This window comes from Emydura macquarii, unplaced genomic scaffold (genome assembly GCF_026122565.2).
Source record: "Emydura macquarii macquarii isolate MOO-44397 ecotype Brisbane River unplaced genomic scaffold, CSIRO-AGI_Emac_v2 contig_2897, whole genome shotgun sequence".
NCBI lineage: Eukaryota > Metazoa > Chordata > Testudines > Chelidae > Emydura > Emydura macquarii.
In genome coordinates this window covers 49,390,115-49,413,796 of record NW_027133034.1, presented here as the reverse complement: position 1 = coordinate 49,413,796, position 23,682 = coordinate 49,390,115, and the positions used below count along the sequence as shown (strand labels likewise).

Genomic DNA, 23,682 nt, shown 5'->3' with positions numbered 1-23,682 from the left:
CAATGTTATCAAAGGGAGAATACTTAGTACATGTACGGTTTACATTTTCAGAGCACCATACAGACTAATCCTCAACACCCTGACGGAGACGGCATTACCCCCATTTTACAGAGGAGAAAGCTGAGGTACAAAGATATTAAGTGACTTGGCCAAGGCCACATCACGAGTCAGTAGTAAAATCAGAATCAGAACTTATATTGTTCCTGGCCTGGATTCCAGTCTGGGGTTCAATTCACTAAACACTGCTTCCCAAATTAAGAAACAGTGTCTGTGCCTGCAAAGGCACCTAGCACTAGTGAAGCATGCTTCCATGCAGTGAGTTAGAGTTCAAAATGAGTTCAACCCCATGCTCCCACCTCAGCAGAAGTTGGGAGCACTATGAAGGCACTGTGACCCGGAGATCCATTTGTGCAATTTGGCAGAGGGCACAGAGGGTTTTTACAGGGATCCCCTGGGTCAAATATGGTATAACTGTTCACCGAAGTGGGGCATATGAGGTCTCCACCAAGAACCAGTAGCCCACGATTGTGATAATCATTGCAAAATATAAGTACAGATTATATTTAAGGAATTCTGTATCTATATTGAAAATATTGAATATATTGAAAATAACACTCTTTAAGGTCTTGGTGTTACGCGGTCACCAGGAGGTGACATACCTAGGAGATGATCCTTTCAGAGAAGAGGTAACAGCCATCTACCTGTCTGGCCATTTGTGTATTATATGCCTCATGATGTGGACCTATTTGCCTACTGAGCCAGAGGCAAAAGTAAGAGATTGCAAAATCTACAAGATAAAACAAACAGCAAGAAGGGTCCTGTTTATGAATAAAGACAAAAGACTGTTTGGTATATCATGGGATGCAAGGAAATACTAGGCATCCTTTATGGAGGAGGCAAATTGATAGCAGGCTTCTCTTATACGTGGAGGGTTACAACCAGTCTGGCCAAAAAGCACTGCAATGATTCTGGGGGGAGCAATGCTGTACAGGACATGAGAGTATCCTGTTAATTAAGTCTAGGTTCTAGAATGCGTGTTATGATTTCATCTGTAACTGTTCCCCCCTCCCCCAATACTTCTACTTGCTATCACTTGACTCTCTCTGCTTTGTTAAATAAACTAAGGTATGTTTATAGTGAAAACAAGCAAAGTGCTGTGAGTTAAAGCAAAGCAGCGATCTGAAGGGGAAACTGGCAAGTTGGGGGTGTTCTGCTGCTTTGGGAGCAGTGAATCTGAATACCGGCAGTGTCCAGTGGACCAGGGGCTGGACAGTCCAGGGAGACACTTGGAGGGCCTAAGGGTTGAGGTGCGCCTAATAACCTCTAGAGAGGCCTGCAAGGCCTACAGCTGAGGCCTTGAGTTGTCAATGTTCACTGGAGTTGACCTCCTTTCAGGTACAGAAAAGGCTTCCTCATGCTAAGGGCAGGTGATACCGAGGTGCCTCACAACCCTGGGTATCCCCAGGAAGAGTGACAGGCAGCTCCCCTCATCATCATGTCAAAACACTTGTGGCAGATTAAGCAAGCTCTGGGCCCTTCTAGGACGTGACCTTCCTTGGTACAGAGGGGACAGGACATGAGTGAAGCCTTTCAGAGAGGAAGACAGAATAAGAGAAGCTAGAGGTCTGATGAATTGATATAGCCAGCCACCAAATAAATTGAACCAGCCTAAAGCAAGCAATAGAACCTGAAATAAGAGTTAATATTTTACAGCTATGAAGGGATAAGACAGCTTTTTAAGAAATACTACTGGCTAACAAGCTGTCTTGGTAAATGCAGGAAGGCACAGAAGTGCCATAGGTTCCCAGCAGCTGAGAGGCACCAAGCACTGTTCAGAGAGTAGCCACAGGAAATGCTCCCACCCAGCCCTGTATTAAATATCTGATCAGGAGAAACTGTTGATGGGCAACACAGAAACGGAGAGAAAAGCAAAGAAAACGTGTAAGGTGGGGGCAGAGAGAAAGGGGAAGAGAACAGGAAGTAACATGAAAGGAGACCCCCAGAGAAGTCATTAAGAGGGAATAAGATAGAGGGACAGCATAGGATCTACTGGGAAGATGCAGGAGAGACTAGAAACAGTCACTGGACATAAAGGAGGAGGAATAGAAAACAGAATAGAAATTAAAGGAAGAGTGAGCGGGAGATGGAAGATGACAAGCGACAAAAGAAATTGAAAGGAAAAACATTTTAAGACTTTAGATTTCCTGAACTAGTCTTCTCAGTACTGAAGCTTTCAACAATATTTTATTTAAGCAAATTAAGTGGAAAATAATCTCAATATTTTAGTCAATTTTGCCTATGGGCCAGATATTGTTTCATGTAATTTAAATACCAACCTTAGGTAGACCAATGGACTCCATTGCCCTTAGCCACTGCACAGTATTATCAGTGTGTCGAAAATGAAGGCCTGATTTCTAATTTGGAAGGAGAGGGAGAGAGAAGAGATTATTATTTTGAATGATTATTTTCTTTTGCCAGATACCTTCCCTTTGCTTAACAATTTTATACTTCTCCTGTGAATAAAATTCTGAAAGTTTTCAATACGTGACTAAAACCAGAGAGTTTCAACTGCATGCCTTTTAGCAAATCATAAGGTAGTTACATTCCATGCAACTCATCCTCTTAGGTGGACTTTGTAATTCCAGTGCCTGTGCCCCAAATCCTGTTTCCAAGCAAGTTTGTTCAAAGAGTCCCATTGTTAAGAGGGGAAGGAACATTCTATAAGAGCCTTCTTGCTTATTAGGCTCTTGTTCCGGTTGGGCAAGGCAAGCCTGAATACAAATACGAGAGACAGGGCTGTTACAGAAAAAAAGATGTTTTAGTCATTAAAGTCTCCTGGAGATTTGGGGAGTTCAGGTGATTTGTAATTAGAGGTGTGCGCAACACACAAAAGAACGCATGAAAGTCATTTTTGCCAAGAATTTAAGAAGTGGGCCAATTTAGTTGAAATACCACACTGTAATTTTTCCACTAAAAGAACAAGTCCCTTTCCACTGAAAATTCACCCATCTCCAAGTTAAAAAAAACAAAAACCCACCCAGTCTGAGTACAAGCATTCTTCCAATTCTTAAGCCTGAAATTTGAAGTGTCCATGACTTTAATGCAAAATAAATAAATAAAATAAAATAAATAAATAAAAATAAAATAAAATTACTAGGTTTTGTAAAAAAGTAACAATTGAAGGCAGAATTGTTGAAAAATTCTGCACAAAATTATGGAAGTTCCTCCACCAGTTTCACAGAACTCTATATAAAATCAAATATTTCAGATGCAGACAGTTTTCAAGACTACTGGAAGAAGCATTTCAATATTTGGCCAGCTTGCCAGGTGTGGATGCAGAAATCCCTCCTTTTTCAGGGACAAAGTTATGGACAAATAGGACAAAGTTCTGCTTTCGAGTTTTTGCTAGGTCGTTTGGTGTTCTTGGATTTTTTTTTTTTTTTAAAACCATCTCTAGAGAAAGAGGACAGGGGAAAGAGGCTTCCCCATGTTGTACATGTTCATGTAGATATGCTCGTAATTCACAAATATTTACAATCTAAAGTATATGTAATACAAAATCAGTTTCACCACCACTACTTTTCAATCTCTAAATTCAGGATTCAAGCTCGGTCTTTCCCTAACAGTTGTCAAGACCAGCACTTAAAACCAAACAAAAAGGTGAAGAAAATGCTCCTATTTAAAAGGTCATATGAGAAAGAGAAGCCTGAACTGTGTGTGTGACAGCTAAACAAGAGAATTTTTTTCTTATTTTAAAAGCATAAACATAATTTTAAAATTATATTCATATTTTGTTAATCACATGGGATCCTGAACAGATTTTGACCCTGCACAGAAAACACCCCCCAAAAACAGATGTACCTTTAAAATTTGCATTCTCCAGCTGTCTCCTTATGTAAATTGAAATAAAGCAACTCTTAAAAGATGTCCCCAAATATAAACTAAGGTGTATACATGCATTCTCCATGATCACCAAGCACCTTGTGAATATAACAGCAGAGCTTGATCGGTTTGACTGATTTTTTTCCCCCCCCTCCGTGAAGAAGCATTTGATATTAAAACTAAACGTGAAGATCTAGTAAGGAAGATATTTACTAACAAAAAACTATAAAGCAGTTCATATAAGAACTTGGTAAAGTTTAAAAATAAATAAATAAATAAAAAAGAGGGACCTAAAGCATTGTGGGACTATTTCCTAGTGGACTGCAATTTTACAAATGGTAACACTGTGTCCTTACCAAAAGGTTTTCCTGGCAGCTGACAGAAGGTTTTTTAAGACCCCCCCCCCCAAAAAAAGCCTTAAGTATAGCTACCATTCCCCTCCCCCCTTATAGTAGTAGGTTCTATTTTATCATATTGCCTCCCTGCTCTTCAGTGCTATAAATTCATGTCCCAGCTAGTGACCATAATCCTTCATCTGACTATGGGGAGTTATACAGTAGTCTGTGAGTGCAACTGGTGGTAGAAAGAAAGGTAAGAATGATCTGTGATGATACAACACAGATGACCTTAAAAAGTGAAACAAAAAAGGATAGAATTCTGTGGAATCAAAGAAATAAGCATTACATTTATTAATAGAATGCTTGGCCTGAAACTGGTCATGGAAGGCCTGGTCTGAAGTTGTAGCCTGAAACTGAAATAGAAGGCCCAGGCTAAGCCATTAACAGAATGCCTCAACTGAAATTAGGATAAAGATGTTAAAATCCCACAAGAGGTCTCTGAACCACACCCAAGAGGCAAGTCTCTGTTACGAGCCTTATGCCTTATTGAAGTCTGAACAGACTTCACCTGTTTTGATAAGTACCAGTACCTGCCCCCCTTTGTCTTACTGGCCCCATAGAGACTTACTCCATACAAATTAGCATTTGAACAAGTATTGTGTCACCACCTATCTTCAGGTGTTAGCCAGAGTCCCTGAAAACCTGATTGTATAATCAAGTGACTCATTGGGCGTTCCTGTGAGGGCATCTGGTGTGTCCCACTGTGCATTGTGATTGTCTTTTCTGTTAAGTATAAATTGTTAATCAAATTCCACTATACGATCAACATGTAAATGAACCTAAGCAACCCCTATATAAGTCTTTTGTATCTGTTAGCCAGTTGAAGTACATTTGCCCAGCATCTAGACATGCTGCTTGACTTCCCTATAGCCACCTGGGTTTTCCCTATGTCTATAGTATTCCCCATAGCTATGGTTATGTGATTGTGTGTGTCACAATTAAAGCTGCACCCGATCCTACTCTAAAATGTAGCTGTATGATTCTTTTCCACGACAATTCCATATGTATTAGGACACAGCACAGTCTGCTAATGCAGAAAATATTAAGATACAATGAAAAAAAAGCACTCACTAGCTTTCTGCAAAGCCCAGCTGAAGTGCTAAAACAGAATGGGAAAGATGGAGCTAAGAGCAACAAATATTGAACTTTAACTTTTTATTTTAATAAATAGCCATGAAGCCTTCATTACCTTATACCGTGTCTGTTCCACATCATAGATTTTCTTCTCAGAGACCATTTTAGGGGCAAAGAACTTTGCTAGCTTGGCAAGATAAACTCCATTTCTTAACCCTTCTTCCAACTCAGTAGTGGGCGGCAGAACTTCAGCCAAACAGACCTCCATCCACCTACAAAACAGGTTTTGAGAATTGCAGGTTTCTGTTGGTTACAATTTGAACATTAGAACTGTAATCTCATTATATCCTCTCACACCAAGTAACTACTGCAACAACCACCCCCAGCATCCACACACCCCGTAGGTTAGGTATTAGTAAAAGCACCAACATATACACAGAGCAATGGAAGAGGACCTCCCCATGTGCTCACTAATACGACAGATCAAAAACTACCACAAAATGGATTCAAAGTTTCACAACTACGCCTTCTGAATCAGAATAAGATTTTTTTTTTTAAAAAGGTTGTATCAAGCTGCAATGTGTCTTAGGAGGATGCACTGAAGTGCATCATCATCTTGGGCAATGTCAGACTTGTTTCTAAAATAGAAAGAAGGAGTGCACAAGTCATTAAAACCCCAATTCAGGAATGTACTTGAACACACAGTTAAATCCCACTTCAATGGGACATAAGCAAGTGCTTAAATGCTGTTCTGAATAAGGATGCTTTCCTGAATCTGGGTCTAACGGTATAAAGATAGGGAGTTGGGGAAATCAAGATAATTCACATCCACTATCACCATGAAGCAGTTATGCACCTACTATACAGTAGATGCTTGTAAGTAGCAACCTACCAGTGCCCCTTTGCTATGTTGCTCCTAAGCGGCTGTTGCTGTTATGGGGGGTATCGTTTGACCAAAGGCGTATGAAGAGTTAAGGTGTTTTGGAAGGGGTGGGACAGCCACGTTGTGGAGGTGGAGTTTGGGGGAACGGGGCAGCGGAACCCTGGGTTGTTAGCAGGGGAGCCCCAGTTGACAAAATGGCTGAGTGACCCTGGCTGCCGGGGACAGGCTGAAAATGCTCCTGCTGGCAACTTCATGCCCCACTCTGGCGAGGAACGAATGGCTGAGGCACCATGCACAGCCTGAAATGGAGGCAGGGTGGCTCCTAGCATAAATAGCGGAGACGGGAAGGGGGAATGGGATAAGTCAGTGACCTAAGGAGGGGGTGTCTCCCGATCCCTCCCACATGCACTGAGATGTCCCTTCCATCTCAGTTTCTGGTGGTGGGGGTGTCGGTGCTGTTTTGCAAAATGGCAAACCCCCCCACTGGCTGCAAGCCAGATGCTGAGGAAGGCAGGAGGAAGCCTCCCAGCTGTGCCTCTGCTGCTCCTCCAGACCCCATTGCCCCCCTGCAGAAAAGTCCCTCTCTTCCAGACCCTTCTCCATGCAGGCTCTGTCACGCAGGGCAAATGAATGGGCTGTGCACCTTGGAGCTGCGCTTGAAGGGCCAGTGTTGGGAGGAGAGTGGAAAGATGCAGTGGGGGATGGGCGGCAACACCCCCAAATCTCTCTCCAGTCTCTGCCCCTGGATGAGACATCACAATGTCACAAATATTTCTCTTATGCAGCGGCTGTGTTGCTGTTATTAAGTGGACAATTCACGGTATGGAAAGGGTTCTCAGGGGAAATGCTGCTGGTACACAGCAGTTGCTCTTACAAGGTGTTGCTGCAAACAAGCGTCTACTCTCATTATGTTGCAATTCTCTATTAATACCAATGAAATATTTGGTACCACTCATTACGGTGATGCTATTATTGACAAAACAGCAAGTATTTTCTTGCTGTTTCTATTAAAATTAGAACACTATGCCTGCCATAAATACAGACAGCCACGTAAATGTCATGTTCCCAAAGAATTTCAAGTGTAGTGGCTAAATAGCTCAGTGGTAAAAAGGATGAAAAGTCCTTCCTCAAAAGGAGAGGATACTATCAATCAGTAGGCTTGAAAGGATTAGATTTTTTTTTACTGGTAAACGTCTAACCGTCAATTTTACCGGACTCATGCAAATGACAAATAAGATTTCCATTGCCTATCTGTACACTTCAATTTTTATCAGAGTAAGAAAATCAAGTGCACTATCATCCTGTTATATATCAGGAAACAGTCAGTCAACTAAGAGAGGAATAAGTAAGTTTTAGACCATGGAGATCACTAGCAGACCATATTATTGTTAGACATATTATAGAACAAGGTGGAAAGCACCTCTTGTGATAAATTTTATAGATTTTTTAGAAGGCTTCTGACACTGAAACCAGACTGTCTTTGGAAAATTATGGCACTATATAGAATACCATCAAAAATAATTAATCAAGGATGCTTATAAATACGCAGCCAGAGATGGTGACAATATCAGCCAACGGTTTGCAGTGACAACTGGAATAAGGCAAGGGTGTATTATGTCCCCATTATTGTTGCATTGGTCATTGACTGTCATGAGTAAAGTAACTGCAGAAGGCAATTAGGGAATTTTAAGAACAAATGAAGCACAATTGGATGACCTTGTTTTTGTTGGAGATATTGTCCTGCTTAGTCCAACTTATTGTTTAGTGGAAGACAACACATATTTCGGCAGATACAGCAAAACAAGTTGGTTGGTTCATTAAGAAGGAAGACAAAATATATGGCTATCAATGTCCGAAAAATAACCAATAGAGTGGCTGTGGAAAGTCAGCCATTTTACCTATCTATAAAGAGAGACATGCAATGCTAGTGATGTGAAGCAACAAATATCAAAAGCAACAAATAGCTTTCATAAACCTGAAAAGATTTGCAAAGTAGCATGATTGGCACAGACACAAAAATATATATATTTTTAGCAGCATTATGTTTGTCCTCCTTTATGGAGCAAAGTCATAGAAACAGACAAAATAAATTAATTGAGATCAATTCATTCCAAAAGTAAATGCCTGAGGAAGCTCTTTAGAGTCCACTGGAAAGTGCCTCTTGCAGCATCAGAAATTCAAAGTAGACCAAACCAACCTACAGCGATTATGGTAAGATAACAATGGACATATTTAAGATATGCTTTAAGGATGTCACCAACATGACTTTCATAGCAAGTTATAGTATGCACATCACTTGGGGGGGGGGGGGGGTGAGGGTGGGGGGGTGATCTAGAGAAACATTACACAGAATAATACAGAAAGAAGCCAAATGTGACACTCAGAAGCCTGAACATCCCAGCATAAATGGTGGTAACTGGATGCCCTATGCAACTGAAGGTGAAAGAAGATAGATAAGAAAGAAAAATGCTACTTAAGAACTTAAAGTTTAAGGATATTTACTTTGTCAAATACCACATACCAAAATGTATAATTTGTGTTATAAATTATAAAGCTTTCACTCTGAATCTCAATGTCTACTGCCATTAAATAATTGCTGTCTGACCCCCCCCCCCCCATTTCCTGAAACTGAAAATTTAAAAATATAGAAGTTTAATAAATATTATCATTACAAAAAAAATAAAACAAGTTCTGCTAAGCCCAGTAACCTGTTATTGCTGTACTCCTTATTTATATTAAATCTGAAGTGTTAGCAGAGTTAAACCTCATGAAGTTTTCCAACAAATCTTTTAGCTAATTTTTACTAGAATAATTAAAATATATTACTGTTGACACATGATATCCCTTAGAACATTTATACTGAAACACTAAAGAACAACTTAACATAGAATCTTGAAAGTTTAAAGTCTGTACTCAGAATTAGACCAGAGTTTCTCAGAACAGTGGTACGTACAGCACTGTTGGCCAGCCAGCTTGCTGCAGACCCTGTGATGCTAGCTCCCCTGCTAAGTCACATTAAAATGAGCTACAAATACATTTAATACTTTCCCCAATATTTTTTTTTCCATTTAAGCGATTCCTGTTGCCATAGGGATGTTAACCTGATTACAGATGGGAGGATAGGATGCTGTAGATATTTCGTTTGTCTCACTTACTGATCACTAGGGCAGGCAGAGACCAGTTCACATACTGTACAACCACCTCTCCATCCGAGGTTTATATGTACAGACAACTGTGATGTTGGAATCCAAGTTTCTAAAACAATCAGCCAATTTCTCACCCCAGAAGGGAAAAAGCTCACTTTGTCATTATGTCTTATGTTGAAAAGACTCATGAGACAAAATGACGTATTCCATTACCTTTTGATTCATTGCAGGATATATATGAAAGTGATTTCACTGAGGCAAAGACTATCCAAATAGTTCTTCAGGAAACCACCAGCAATAGATCTTGGACACTATCAGCCAAATCTGTATGGAACCAGTGTCATTAAGACGTGCTGGAGCCTGCAGTGTAGAAACTGAGTGGAAAGTATGGTTTCGCTGACATGCTTTCTCCTGTTCCACACAATATGTTTGCACGGTATGGATACATGCCAAGGTTTCTTGAGCTATCACTTTTTAATGACCATTGAAAAATATACATGCAAGAGCAAAGTGTTACACTATTTGTCTTCTCCAAAAACTTAAAAAGACCATAGGAAAAGTTACATTTGCCTCAGAGTTAGTGTGAATACAGACTCTGCGGGGACCAATTATTTCCACGGATCATTTTTGTTATTCTTTGACTTACGACTTCTAAAACAGTTGTATAAGAAGCAGATAGAGCTGACCAAGTGATGAAGGGGAGCTACTAACTAAAATTTGATCTTTTACTCCAGTCAGCCAACACTCACAAAGTGACTAGTCCAAAACATAGTATGCTTCCTCAGCGGTATAAGTAGACGTGGAAGAATTCTATTTTCTTCAAGAAGTGTCTGTACACCATTTTACCATACACACAAATAAAGAACAAAAAAAATGTGTTTTCATAGACAATCAACATTTACAGATAGGCAAAAAAGAAAAATGCTGCTTTTGCAAACTTGGAGTTTGATTTAAGGATAATTGTTTTGTATATTTTGACATGTAATGTTGACAATCTGTGTTTTAATGATTATAAAGCATTAACTTTTTGAATCTCAACATCTATAATCATGATTGTCTAATGCTCCATTTCCTGTGAAACTGGAAACTGAAAATGTGAATCGATAAAAAACAAGATAAAAGAACAAACTGATATCTGTTGAAATTGGGTCTCTATCTAATATAACATCAAGTTCTAGGACTCAATCCATCTCTTCAAGTCACTTAATGATCGGGACCCAAGATACCAAAAAGATCATCCGGGATTTTCAAACCAAGGACCATATGTGTCAACCCTCCTCCCCTGGCACAACAGAAGTGTCTATTCAAAGGTATCAGCAGTTATTCGCGTGAGCAGCAGAGCTTTCTTGGGGGAGTGGCCCAAAACCAAAGACAACTCCCGCAGGATTAAAGAGCCACCACAAACCTCACCACTTTCCATTCCCAGGGCAAGCCACACCTTTCACCATCCCTTCATTCATACATAAATTAAAGGGGACACCACCATCAGGTCGAAAATGGCATGCAGGAGGAAGAGACCATGTGAGTCAGTTGCAATTCACTTGCACTAGTGGAAGGGACTCTGCTATGGGTGCAACGTGAGAATTTGAATAGAATATTAAAGACTCTGCCACTCCAGTCAGGTTAAAGAATTTTGGGGCCCTATGCACTACGGACATTGTGAATCTACCACCACCCATAAACTTAGAGCATGATAACCCCCCGCCACTTCTCCAAAAAGAGGCTACATACTCATCCACAGGGTAACAAAAAGCAGCACCAGCTCTCAGGGCAGTTAGTCAGCAGCAATAGCCCAAGGGTGTTTTGCCTCTAAGGAAACAGTTCCTGGGAGAGCTAGGCAGTGCAACCCACTTGCGGAGCAATAGAGCATTCTCACAGCAGTAGCAGCACACCTTCTACAGTCAGCTGTGTGGGGCATGTGACCTGCTGAGGCCATAGTGAGTAACATGAGATCACAGTAGAGGAGCAAACTGCCCCCCTTGCAGCATATGGGGTGACAGGCCAAATAAAATGATCTGGCAGACAGGATGTGGTCCTCGAGCCATCCATTCCTTTTCTTTTTTGGTGGTTGAGGGAACACTCCCCCCAACCGAGATGGAGTCCTGTGCAACTACACATGGTTAACTGGTCTGGAGCCACTACTATGGAACTATAAAGCCAGACCATTTTCCAGATTATATTCCAGTAGGAATAAGCAACCATTTATATTCTTCATAAAGACTGTGCTCTTCTGACTTGTGGGTAATAACTTCCAACCCATTACCCAGGGCTGCTACCAACGGGTGGAGAGTGGATAAGCCTGGACACCCCGGCCTTGTTAAACCAGGGACACCAACAAAGTAGCGTTTAACTCCTCCCCCTACCCAGGGCTCCACATGAAGCAAAAAACAAACTCTGACCATGCTGCACCTGCTCCTCCCAATCTTTACTTACCTTCCACTGTTCAACAAGGACCAAATATTTTTGGCTCTCCTCTACTGCCCTGTATAGTGAGAGGAGATTCCCCCCCGCAGTGCTCTGGGAGCCATTCCGCTGCTTCTGCGGAGGGCCCCTTAACAATGATAATGGGGCTGAAAGAAGAAAGGAGCAGCAGGAAAAGCACAGGAGAGGAAAAGGGCTGGAAAGATCTTTAGGACAAGGAGTGGCAGGGCAATAGAGAAAATACATGCTAAGAAAGATAAAGATGAATAAACAAACCTGTCCTTGTAATCTGACAGGCAACTAAAACATGTGGAAGGTGCCTCAGACCAAGAAAAAGGGAATGGCAACTGCTCAGAACTTAAAATATCAGTGAAGAGATGGAAACTGGTGGCAGGAGAGGGAGAAGAAAAAGGTGATGGGATGAACTGGGAAGAGGATACAATTATGACTGCATATGTCTTTGCATTTCATATTTTAAAGTATTTGTAAAATGGAAAAAGGAGGAAAAGAAGAGAACCAGGGGCCAGTCTTCAAAACTGGTCATAGCTCCATGATGGTGCTTCAACAATAGTTTGCAGCAACTGATGATCTGCTACAATTTCAAGGGGGATGCCAAGCGTTATTTTATTTGTTCAACCACATATGCATAAATACATATACAACATCTGGACATACTGATAGTCTTATCTGTAGCAAGTACTGCCACAGAGGTGTCAGCCTGGCATTTTATAGCATCCTAGCATGTTCTAAATCTGTCTGAAAGCAAAAAGAATGAACTGATGTGCATGCAAGAGGTTTTGGTCTATCTAGGTGCCTGTATCACTGTTCATCACCATTAGTATTTTGTCTGATATCCAGGTAAACAACTGTAATGTTCCTCTGTTATTGTTGAAATCATCAAAAACTATGGTCTGTTCCTATTGCACAGATTTAGTGGTGGGGAATTATGGTGTTTTAATGGAAGGATACACCAGATATATAGTTTGAGAGCTTCCCTCTCCCCAAAACCAGAGAGTAATACACCATGGAATTTTCCACGCCATCTCAGTAAGTTTTCTGAGGACAAGCATCCTACACTTTTTTTTATTATTACTTTAGTGTTCTTTATCCATTGTTGTAAACACACCTTTGGCCATTTGGTTCCAGATGTCACCAGTCTCTTCTGCAATCTTGGAAGCCATTAAGTCTTATTGGATGCTTACCTACGGCCCCGAAAACCCTGCCTGAGACCACGTCTTTATTTAACCACCACCTTTTCCTCTCTCCTTTGTTATGGTCTTTCAAGTAAAGTTAGATGCATAAATATCTTTAAAATAATGGTAGTGTTAAAGATAGAGAATGCATAATCAGGGCACGTGGGAAAACGTGTTGTAGATGAGAACCATCAAAGCTACATTCCCGGTCTGCATAGTGGCACAGTTGTAGCCTTGTCAGAGTGTAGCAAGCAGCATGGTAGGAAATGCTAACATGAACGTTCTTATTCTCCACATGATCATTCTCAAGTGGTTTCTGATCTGGCCCTTTATGTAGCTACTGGAGTGCATAATTATATGCAAATTCAATTATCAGTAAATGCAAATGTGTATGTGTTCAGAGACAAGTGTATCAAATAGAGATGCGATACGCTTTTGACAGTGATAATTTTTGTGGGTAGCTTTGAAGTTTCAAAAGTTATTTATTTCTAAAGTTGAGAAATCAAAGTTGTCTTGTTGGGGAGCTCTCAAAATATTTTTCTTCAGCACACAACAGTGCAGCATAAGTTCTTTGTTTTTTTTTGGAGGCTGGCTATCGCATGAATTACAAACACAAAGGCTAACTGAACACTGTACTGCTTTTTGTGCTGTCATTTTTCTTCAACACAAAATCAGCAGAATAGACTTTTGGCTATCAACATACATTATTGAAGAGCTTGCCAGTTTAGGCTAATAGGAAGACTGGAATTTCTGCAGATGGGGTTCAGAATGCATTTTCCTTATTTCTACTATATAGCATCATAATTCAGTCTAACATTGTGGCCTTAACAGATCTGAAGCTACTGCTAGTATGGGGATAAAGTCAAAAGCAGAGTCACAGTGCAATACAGGGTGTTTGACTATAGTAAGAGAATCATAGAATCATAGAATATTACAGTTGGAAGGGACCTCAGGAGGTCATCTAGTCCAACCCCCTGCTCAAAGCAGGACTAACCTCAGCTATATCATCCCAACTAGGGCTTTGTCAAGCCTCAGCTTAAAAACCTCTAAGGATGGAGATTCCACCACCTTCCTAGGTAACCCATTCCAGTGCTTCACCACCCTTCTAGTAAAAAACAACTTTTTCCTAATGTCCAACCTAGACCTCCCCAACTGCAACCTGAGACCGTTGCTCCTTGTTCTGTCATCTGCCACCACCGAGAACAGCCTAGCCCCATCCTCCCTGGAATCCCCTTTCAGGTAGTTAAAGGCCACTATCAAATCCCCCCTCACTCTTCTCTTTTACAGACTAAACAAGCCCAGTTCCCTCAGCCTCTCCTTATAAGTCATGTGCTCCTGCCCCCTAAACATTTTTGTTGCCCTCCGCTGTACTCTCTCCAACTTGTCCACATCCTTTTTGTAGTGGGGGGCCCAAAACTGGACACAATACTCTAAATGCGGCCTCACCAATGCCAAATAGAGGGGAATAATCACTTCCTGCTGGCAATGCCCCTCCTAATGCAGCCCAATATGCCATTAGCCTTCTTGACAACCAGGGCACACTGCTGACTCATATCCAGCTTTTTATCCACTGTTACCCCCAGGTCCTTTTCTGCAGAGCTGCTGCCCAGCTCGTTGGTCCCCAGGCTATAGCTGTGCATGGGATTCTTCCTTCCTAAGTGGAGGACTCTGCACTTGTCCTTGTTGAACCTCATTAGATTTCTTTTGGCCCAATCCTCCAGTTTGTTCAGGTCACTCTGTATCCTATCCCTACCTTGCAGGGTATCTACCACTCCCCACAGCTTAGTGTCATCCGCAAATTTGCTGAGGGTGCAATCTACCCCATCCTCCAGATCATTAATAAAGATGTTGAACAAAACCGGCCCCAGGACCGACCCCTGGGGAACTCCGCTTGTGACCGGTTGCCAGCTAGACATGGAGCCATTGATCACTACACGTTGAGCCCTATGAAGTCCAGTTCAATCCAATCTTGGCTTCAAAGCCCCTATACTTTCCCTAAAATCAAGGATGCAATACACAGTATGGTGTAACAAGATCCAAAAGATTAAATTCAAAGCTAGGACAAGTTCAGACCAGAAATAAGGCACATATTTTCAACAGTGAGGGTAACTGACCATTGGAACAATTAACCAGGGTTGTGGCGGATTCTCCGTTACTGGCAATCTTTAAATGAGGATTGGTTTTTCCCCCTAAAATATTTACTCTCGTTAAAAACTAAATTAATCCAAGAAATTTCTCTGGCTTGTGTTATGCAGGAAGTCGGATATTAGACACTCACCCTGGTCCCTTCTGGGTTTAGACTCTATGGTCACCCTATTTCCAAATTTGAAATAAGTGACCACACTAAGGACACCCAGCAAGACAGAGAAGGGAGTTTGAGGGCAAGATTCTCAGCCCCGGTATGTTAGGAAGAGAGACCAGAGTAGCAGAAGAGGCTCTACAAGGCCCAGAATTTGCTGAAGAGAATGCCCCCTGTTGCAGGAACCAAAGGTCCCCTGGCAAGGTCTGGTGCAGGATGGGTACCATGGCACGAGGGTCATGTTAAAGGCAGGGCTTCAGCATGCGACTACTGGGATTCTGGGTGGCGCTGCTACAATCTGCCATAACAAGCATTCCTCCAGCGCTGTCCTGGTTACCTGCTGGGCCGCTTATGCTCCTGAATCAGACTAACATAAGGAGGGCACAAAAAGGTGATTTCATCTTAAACCCTCCTCTGACCAGGATGAATGTTCTATGTTGCACCTTGGAGGCACAGTTTCTCACCCTGCAAGTCTATGCTTAGTCATAAAGGGAACTATCAAATATAGCTCAAGAGATTAAACAAACAGAATGGTACATAAAAAGCCTATTTCTCTGGCAAGATCAGAGTTTAAGGATGTTTTTCCTCTAGACAATCAATATTAATATCTAAAGCAGAGATGGCAACTGTAGCAGGAAAATCTTAAGGGCTTGAACTCTGATCTTGGTAGGTAAGTGAGAGGGTTCTCAGTTCTCATGATTTAATGGTATTTTTAAGTCAATGAAATCATTTTGGTTCATAACATCTTTTGAGGTGTGGCAGTGAAGTTATTCCTTGTTGAACTATCTAAACAAGTTGTGAAAAGATGAACTAGGTTTTTATTAATCTTGCCTGTTGGACTTTGTTACAAGCAAGTGTATCTGATATTTTTTAAGAAAAGGAATATAATCATACATTTCCCACACCGTGTATACGTTAGTAAACAGAAAGCTATCCTTAGAATACAAAGTTAACTTACGTTCTGTATACTACAGTACTTGTCAGCTCAGAGACAGAAGGCTTTGCCTTTTTAAAATGCAGGATTTAATTATCAAGAGGAAAAAGGCTCCAAAAAAACCCATGACTGATACAAAGCCACCTAGAGCCAGCCAGGACTGAATGCTGAGCTATAATTTCTACCTATAGTATCATGCTTTTTATTTTTGGCAACATGTATTAGAAGACATCAAAAAGTAAGTGAATTCCTGGCATAGTAACAATGATTACCTCTATGCAAGACCTTATGAATGCCACAGCAAAAGATTCTAGTTTCTAGGTTTGACTGTGCAATATAGAATCAACATGAGAGATCATGCTTACACTTAAAAAAAAACCTATATACCTTTTCCAAGTGAGTGCATAAGATGCAAGGCAGTGGAGAATTAGGTCCTGTGTGCATTATATTGAAAGTGAATACACTATTTTTTCATGCCAGGCTTCTGCTACTACATCTGCAAATTGAAACTTGAAGATACTGTTACAAAATCCAAGTTCACAAGATGGTGGCACAGAAACTAGTTGCTATTTTAATGTTTTATCCTACTGTGTGCTTCTATGTGGGTTAATTAGTGATTAGAGTCCAGAATGTGAACTGCCACTCAGAATATTGTTCTGAAGTTTAGGATGGCCCCTCATGGCCTATATTTGCTGTCTCCACCAGCAAGTCATCTGACAAAGCCAAGCCTTGTTTACTCAGCACTTCTAATAGCTAAAAGGTACAGAGCCTTCTAGTAAAAGCAAATCACCATTCCAGTTTACAGCAACAAGCACTTGCACATTTCACTGCACTCAGACATTCTCCAATCCCTATAATTAAACATGCAGTCATGCAAACTCTTGAAAAAGGTTTCATTTTGCTACCTTTTCAGATACGCAGTGACATTAAAATTTAGTGTTTCATATCAAGCACATCAAATTCAGCAACAGTTCTCAAAGATAATATATTGAACAGGGTTCAATACCAACAAAGCCTGTCTGCATCATCATGAGGGAGGTCCATCTTACCTTCCTGTTCTTGGCTTGACTCCAAGCTGCCAAGGGCTGGGAAGAAATGCTGGAGACAGCTCACTAAAGTCAAGAGGAGGAAGCAAAGGAAGGAGGGAGAGAGACTGGTGTCGAGTTAGCAGTGCAGTACTAGATAAAAAAAGCCACAATGAGGAGCTCCACAGGAAACCGTCTCTAGGTCTTGCTATCTGCAAGAGTCAGCAGGCCAGCTGATCAGGCATGACAGTGTTAGGAATATCAATGAAATGTAGTTAAATTTATGTTAAAATGCCACAGCAAAATTTTGGGAGGGGAGTTAGGCAATTCCGGGGTGCTTTCTTGGGGGGCAACTAGGAAGGCTGCATTAGGGTATGTCTACACTGCTGGCAGCACCACCAACAGTGCAGGATTGATTTTGCAGTGACGACTCGCTCAATTGAACCCGGAAGTCAACTTTGTTAATCCACCGTGGAAAGAAGCGCAGCGTTGCATCGACGGGAGGTCATTTCCCACTGGCACAGCACAGTGCAGACACCGCAGTAAGCGTACGTTAGGAAGGCGATAGGAGATACGCAAGCTACGTACAGTAACTTGTGTATCTCCCATGGACTGCCACTGAGACCCATGGCCAGTGCGGACCAGGCCTTAGTGTAGTGAGTAGGAGTCTTGGTCAATAACCAGAACCCCATTATGCTAAGCACTTACAGAAACAGAACAACAACAAAGATGGTTCCTGCCTCAAAGAGCTGACAGTTTAAGTATAAGATGGAGATGGACACAGACTGGAGAGTACAACAAAACAGTGAGACAACATTGGTCAGCATGACAGGCTGGTGGTGTGCTGTTACAACTGCCAAACGGTTGTCAAGCTCTTTGAAACTCTCCCATGACGCTTACAAGGAGGCATGTGAAGAGCATGGTTGAGAGCAGGGGAAAGAAACAGGACAAACTCAGAGGCAGCATGGAAGAAAGCATGAAGGTGCCTGTTTGAAAATTTAACAAGTAAGTGATAGAGACTGGAGGCACGGGCTAGTCACAGGTGAGAGTTGACATTTTGATATAGGTATAATCTCTCATTTACTATGATGGGATTGGACCATGATGGACCTTGAGAGTGATAAACAGTTTATGTTTGATACAATGAAGACGGGAGAACCTGTGGAGGGGTGCAAAGAGGGGATGACGTGGTCAAAGCAATGGGCTAGGAAAATGATCACTGTAGCAGCCTCTGAATGGATTAGAGTGGGACAAGATTGCAATTGTCAAGGGCAAAGAGGATGTTGCAGTAGCAGATATGTTATCATGAGAGCTGGGATGAAAGTTTTAGGCACGTAGATGGATAGGAAAACTTGTATCTTATTTCTTATGCAGAAAGAATCTGGAAGATTTAGACATAGACCTCTGTATGTCCCTGCATCCAGGCTGAGGCCAAAGATGATGCCCAGGGTATGCGCTCAAGTGACAGGAAGGATGGTGATGTTATCACAGTAATCAGGGAAGAATGGCTGGCTGGAAGATTAAGAGCTCTGTTTTAGCCAGGTTGAGCTTGAGCTGACAGCTAGACATCTGTGAGGAGATGTCAGAGAGGGGCAGAGATTTTAGTTTGCGCAGAGGAAGAAAGATATGGAGTAGAGAGGTAAATCTGTGAGTGTTCAGCACAGAGATGGTAGTTTAAGTTTGTTTGCAGAAAAGATTACTCAGAGACCAGGTGCAGATGGAAACAAGAAGGGAATCAAGGACAGAGCCAAGATGATCATACCCCAGGCAGCTAAAAAGTTAGGGTACATGTAACAGAGTTGACAAGGCTCACTGGTTACAGTGCACGTTCTATCAGGCTGCTTCATTCAGGGTGGTGGTGGGTTTCTTTGTTTAAAAAAAAAAAAAAAAAAAAAAAAAAGGTAGTATTGGTGAACAACATGGATTGAATCCAAAAGAATGGCAGCAGAAGCTCATGCCTTTCCTTCACCGTGTTGGCACCGGATGATCAGTGATCTCCAGAAGGCCTTATCTGCATGATGGCTGACAGCATCAAAATTTGATTCAATGTCTTTCTAATTAACCAGCAGCATCCACATAAGTTACATAGCATCCTCATATGAAAATCTGGAAGTTAGCTTAATCGGCAGAAGGGAGGGAGGGAAAGAGAACCTTACATTTGGATTGGAGGGAGGCTGCTTTAACAAATTTCAGCTTATTCTATGCTTAAAAAAAAGTTTGCTGGCATAGCTATACCAGTTCAACAAGCAAAAACAAACTATACCAGCATGCACTTTTATGCTGGTATAACTGCATTTATATCAGTGCTTTTACTAGTATAGAAGTGTTGCATTTGGCTATATGGGCAAAAGTTTCTAGCACAAACCTGACCTAAGAGACAGAGCCTGTGGGGGCAAAGAATCTAATACCACAGCACTATGGTCTCTCTGTCATGCCCCTTTTATAGCTTGGATTTTTTCTTAGCTGACTTCTGCAGCTACAACCTCTGCTTGTACAATGTGGCTCACATGCCCAGGAAAAAATAAAGGTAGCATTTCACATTAATCTACTACTAGGGTATGACCCTATTGTCATTCCAGGCCCTTCTAAAAACCAGCTTCTTCAGTGTTGACTAAGTAGCAGAAATATTAAAGTTGGGGGTTTTTTTAAATAGAAGGCTCAAGCCATTAAGATGTCCATATACCATAAATAACTGATCTTATAACTAACCCTTATGTCTCTCACTCCATTTCCCTATTGTTAACACATCACACCTCAAGTTAGACTGTATGTTGGCATCTTTTTGTTCTGTAGAGTACTCATTTGCACTGGGTACTCTATAGATAATAATTACTAACAATCTGCTGAAAATATGGTTTTAGAGAAGGCTGTTAGGAAGTCCCATATAGCATATATTTTGTGAAGCCACTGGAGAAACTAAACCTGCCAATCAGGAAACTTTAGTCCTTTGGTCATTTCTTACCTGTCAAGCTCTGTAGCTTTTTCCAAAAGCACAGCTCTCAGTTACTTAAAACAAGCAAACACTGAGTCTGGTGCTGCTCTTAATCTTAGTTGCACTGAAGTGCTTTCCCAGGGGACTAGAGAGGCACTACTCTTTAATATTTAGATGTTTATCTTGGGTATCGCAGAAATGTAGGACTGGAAGGGACCTTGAGGGGTCATATAGTCCACCCACTCCCATGCTGAGACAGGGCCAAGTATACCTAGACCATCCCTGACAGGTATTTGTCTAGCCTATTCTTAAAAACCTCCAATGACAGGAATTCATCAATAAGTAAGTCAGTTAAAATTAGTCTTTCTAGACCTGCCATTTAGGTGTGGAGCAGCCCTCCTATTCAGAAGACCCAAAATAGCTTTTTGCACTCCGAGTGTACTAGTGTTAGCACAGAACTTCATTCTCCATAGAAGAAGCAGTGCTGTTTGAGCTGAAAGTCTTATCCTAAAACTAGACATGGGGGACCAAAGTGTTAATTGAAGAGGTTTTTGTTTTAGTTTCAAAATAGTTATTTAAAGACTTTATGTATGCAGGTATAAAGTAAAGCAGTACCTAACATAACTAATTCATAAGGTGTGTTTAATGCATTACTCGTTGTCCATATTTTGCAGGTTGTTGAAAGTGTTTGGTCTTCAGTCTGTCTCAACAGACCATGATATACAAGCATGTACAACTACACAACTACTTGACTTGAAGGTCAGCAGGGACCACCATGATCATCTAAGTCTGATCTCCTGCACATTGCAGGACATAGAACCTCACCCATCCATTCCTGTAACAGACAACCTCTGGCTGAGTTACTGAAGTCCTCAAATCACGATTTAAAAAGGACTTCAAGTTACAGAGAATACACCATCTATACTAGTTTAGACCTGCAAGTGACCCATACTCCATGCTGCGGAAGATGTAAAAATCCCTGTGTCTCTGCCAATCTGACCTGTGGGGAAATTCCTTCCTGACCCCAAATAGGCCCTGAGCATGTGGGCAAGATCCACCAGTCAGAGACCTGGGAAAGAATTCTCTGTAGTAACTGAGAGCCCTCCCCCTCTAGTGTCCCATCACCAGCCATTAGAGATATTTGCTGCTAGCCATCACAGATCAGCTATATGCCACCATAGTAAGTTTATGGAGTAGACTGCCAAGTTTAATTTTCCTTCAGATGGCATCACCTTCTGGGGAAGGCCTGCAAGGATGGATCAGAACTGATACAACTTCTCTTTTGAACAGCAATATACAAACAAAGTATCTCCTACTGTTCATACAAGACTAGACAGGCTGTATTCTTAAAGTGATCCACAAGAGAAAACTCTGCTAGCCACTTGATGTTTTAAAGATCCTATAGGGAACTTTTGATCGTGCAGAAACAGCTTTATCATTCCAATTTCCATGTCTGATTTAAATATTGCTTTATATAATGTTTTGAAATATGCAGATAAGATTTAGAGTTGCATTAGTAATGTCTCATGTCCTATATAATCTTCAGAGTGGCCTGAAAATATCTTTGCTAGTACAAATTTAGTCTATTCCTCAATATAGTTAGAAGTCCTGAATAATTGCTAATCCCTATATAGATTTCATATATTTACACACCACTTTTAAAAATCTAGAGTAATAGAAACAGCCCAATTTGGTTAAGGAAAAAAAAATACAAAAATTACAAACAAAAAAAACCACCAATTAGAACATAGGAATGACATACACCAGACACAAAATGCAAGTCTCAAAATCACATAGTGTGCCAAACAACTGGAGGGAAACCAAATATAATGTACCAATAAATCCTGGAAATTACAGACTAGTGAACCCTCTTTTGTTACTAGGTAAACAGATTGCAAAAATAATTAAAGAGGTTTATAAAGACACCTACATGAACATCTCTTTTGTAAAAGAGAAATAAAACCTCACCAGTCTACTAAAATTCTCTGAAAGTGTTAACAAGAGTATGGAGAACTGAGATTTAATTTAGATTTTGAAAGAGACCTTTGACAAAGTCACTCATAAGAGGTTATTAAAAAAACTAAGTCACGGAGTGAGGTTTGAAAACGCTGTCATAGTTCAGAAACTAGGTTAAAATACAAAAACCCAGAAATAACTGACCATTTTCCAATATGGCATAGATTAACAATTAAGCACCCAACAGTTCATAATGTGGCCAGCATTTAATACATTTGCTTTAGAATAGCACCTCGATCTCTTATTTGGGACCCCTGGGCCCACAGTGCTAAACACTGTAAACAACAAAAGAGGATCCTGCACCAGAGAGATTGCAATTTACCTTCAATTTACTGTCAATATTAGTTGATAATGAGGTGGCAAAATCTTCTGAGTACACTCAAGACTACAGAAGACAGGAATTCCTGAAGGATTTAAAACTGGAAGCCACCATGCTCAGAAATTCAGCATAGGTAGGAAAAAACAATTTGAGCTATTCATACTTTGTTAGATTCTAAGATTAACACTAGCCATTTAAAGGAAAATATCCAAGTGTTATCATGGATAGCTCAATGGAAGCACTTGTTCAGTGTGCTACAGCAGTAAATGAAAAGGTTAGGATATATAAAGAACAAGTAATACTTAGAAAACATGCTGTTACATAAGGCAATTATGAATTTTCCCCTAGAACATTGTATTCATTAACTGTCATCTCATCTGAAAAGAGGTACAGCAGAAACAAACAAAAAATACAAACAAAAAAACCAAACAGGCCCAGAGAGTCTCAAATAAAGTTATAGGCATGGAAACCCTTCCAGAGAAGTCTGAAGATATTAAGACTGCTTAGAGAAAGGAAACATACTCATGGTATGCGTAAAGTAATGAATACTGTGACAAAGACGAAGTCAAGTACTCTGTCCTCCCTTGTCATAATTTAAGAGCAAGAGAACAGCCAATTAAATTGAAAGGAAATCAATCAATTTAAACCCGAAAAAGGAAGCTCTTACCAGACATCAGTAACTAAATATTTTATTAATAAAAATATGACAGAAGTGACAAATATTTTTCCGGGGAAAATATCTGAACTGCTTTGTAGCCTATGCATAAAAATCAGGATGTAATCCTGGACTCCAGAAAGCCCCAAAGCTTGCATAACACTTAATCAGGAACTGCAAAGAAACTAATATTAAAAGTAAAGAGCTGCCAATTGTTCCAACCAATGCAGTCTATCCTAGTGAAATGGTAGGCAAGAATATTCCTCCCACAGCTCTTTCCCAGGATCTCAAAGCACTTCACAAATATGGAAGTTAGTTTCACGAGGTCCATTAGAAATAGGCAAATATTTCCCCCACACTTTATAATGGAGAGAAGGAAGTACACAGTAATGGTAGACCAGGACTGAAACTCATCCTGATTACCAGCGCCGTATTGTAATATCTTCTCTTTAGGAGAACAGACTCACCATTTGGCAGTTTAATGAGCCTCCCTATAATTAAACAA

The 23,682-nt window shown here is 40.8% G+C and overlaps 1 protein-coding gene across 1 annotated transcript in view; it reads right to left on the bottom strand.

Annotated features, from left to right (window-relative positions):
• IQGAP2 (IQ motif containing GTPase activating protein 2) overlaps window positions 1–23,682 on the bottom strand; it is a 188,352-nt gene that overhangs the window by 91,970 nt on the left and 72,700 nt on the right. Inside the window, exons 3-4 of the mRNA XM_067568807.1 lie at window positions 5,470–5,626; window positions 2,337–2,414 (exon numbers count right to left, since the gene is read on the bottom strand). Of these exons, the coding sequence (XP_067424908.1) occupies window positions 2,337–2,414; window positions 5,470–5,626 (235 nt within the window). The remainder of the gene's footprint in view (window positions 1–2,336; window positions 2,415–5,469; window positions 5,627–23,682) is intronic.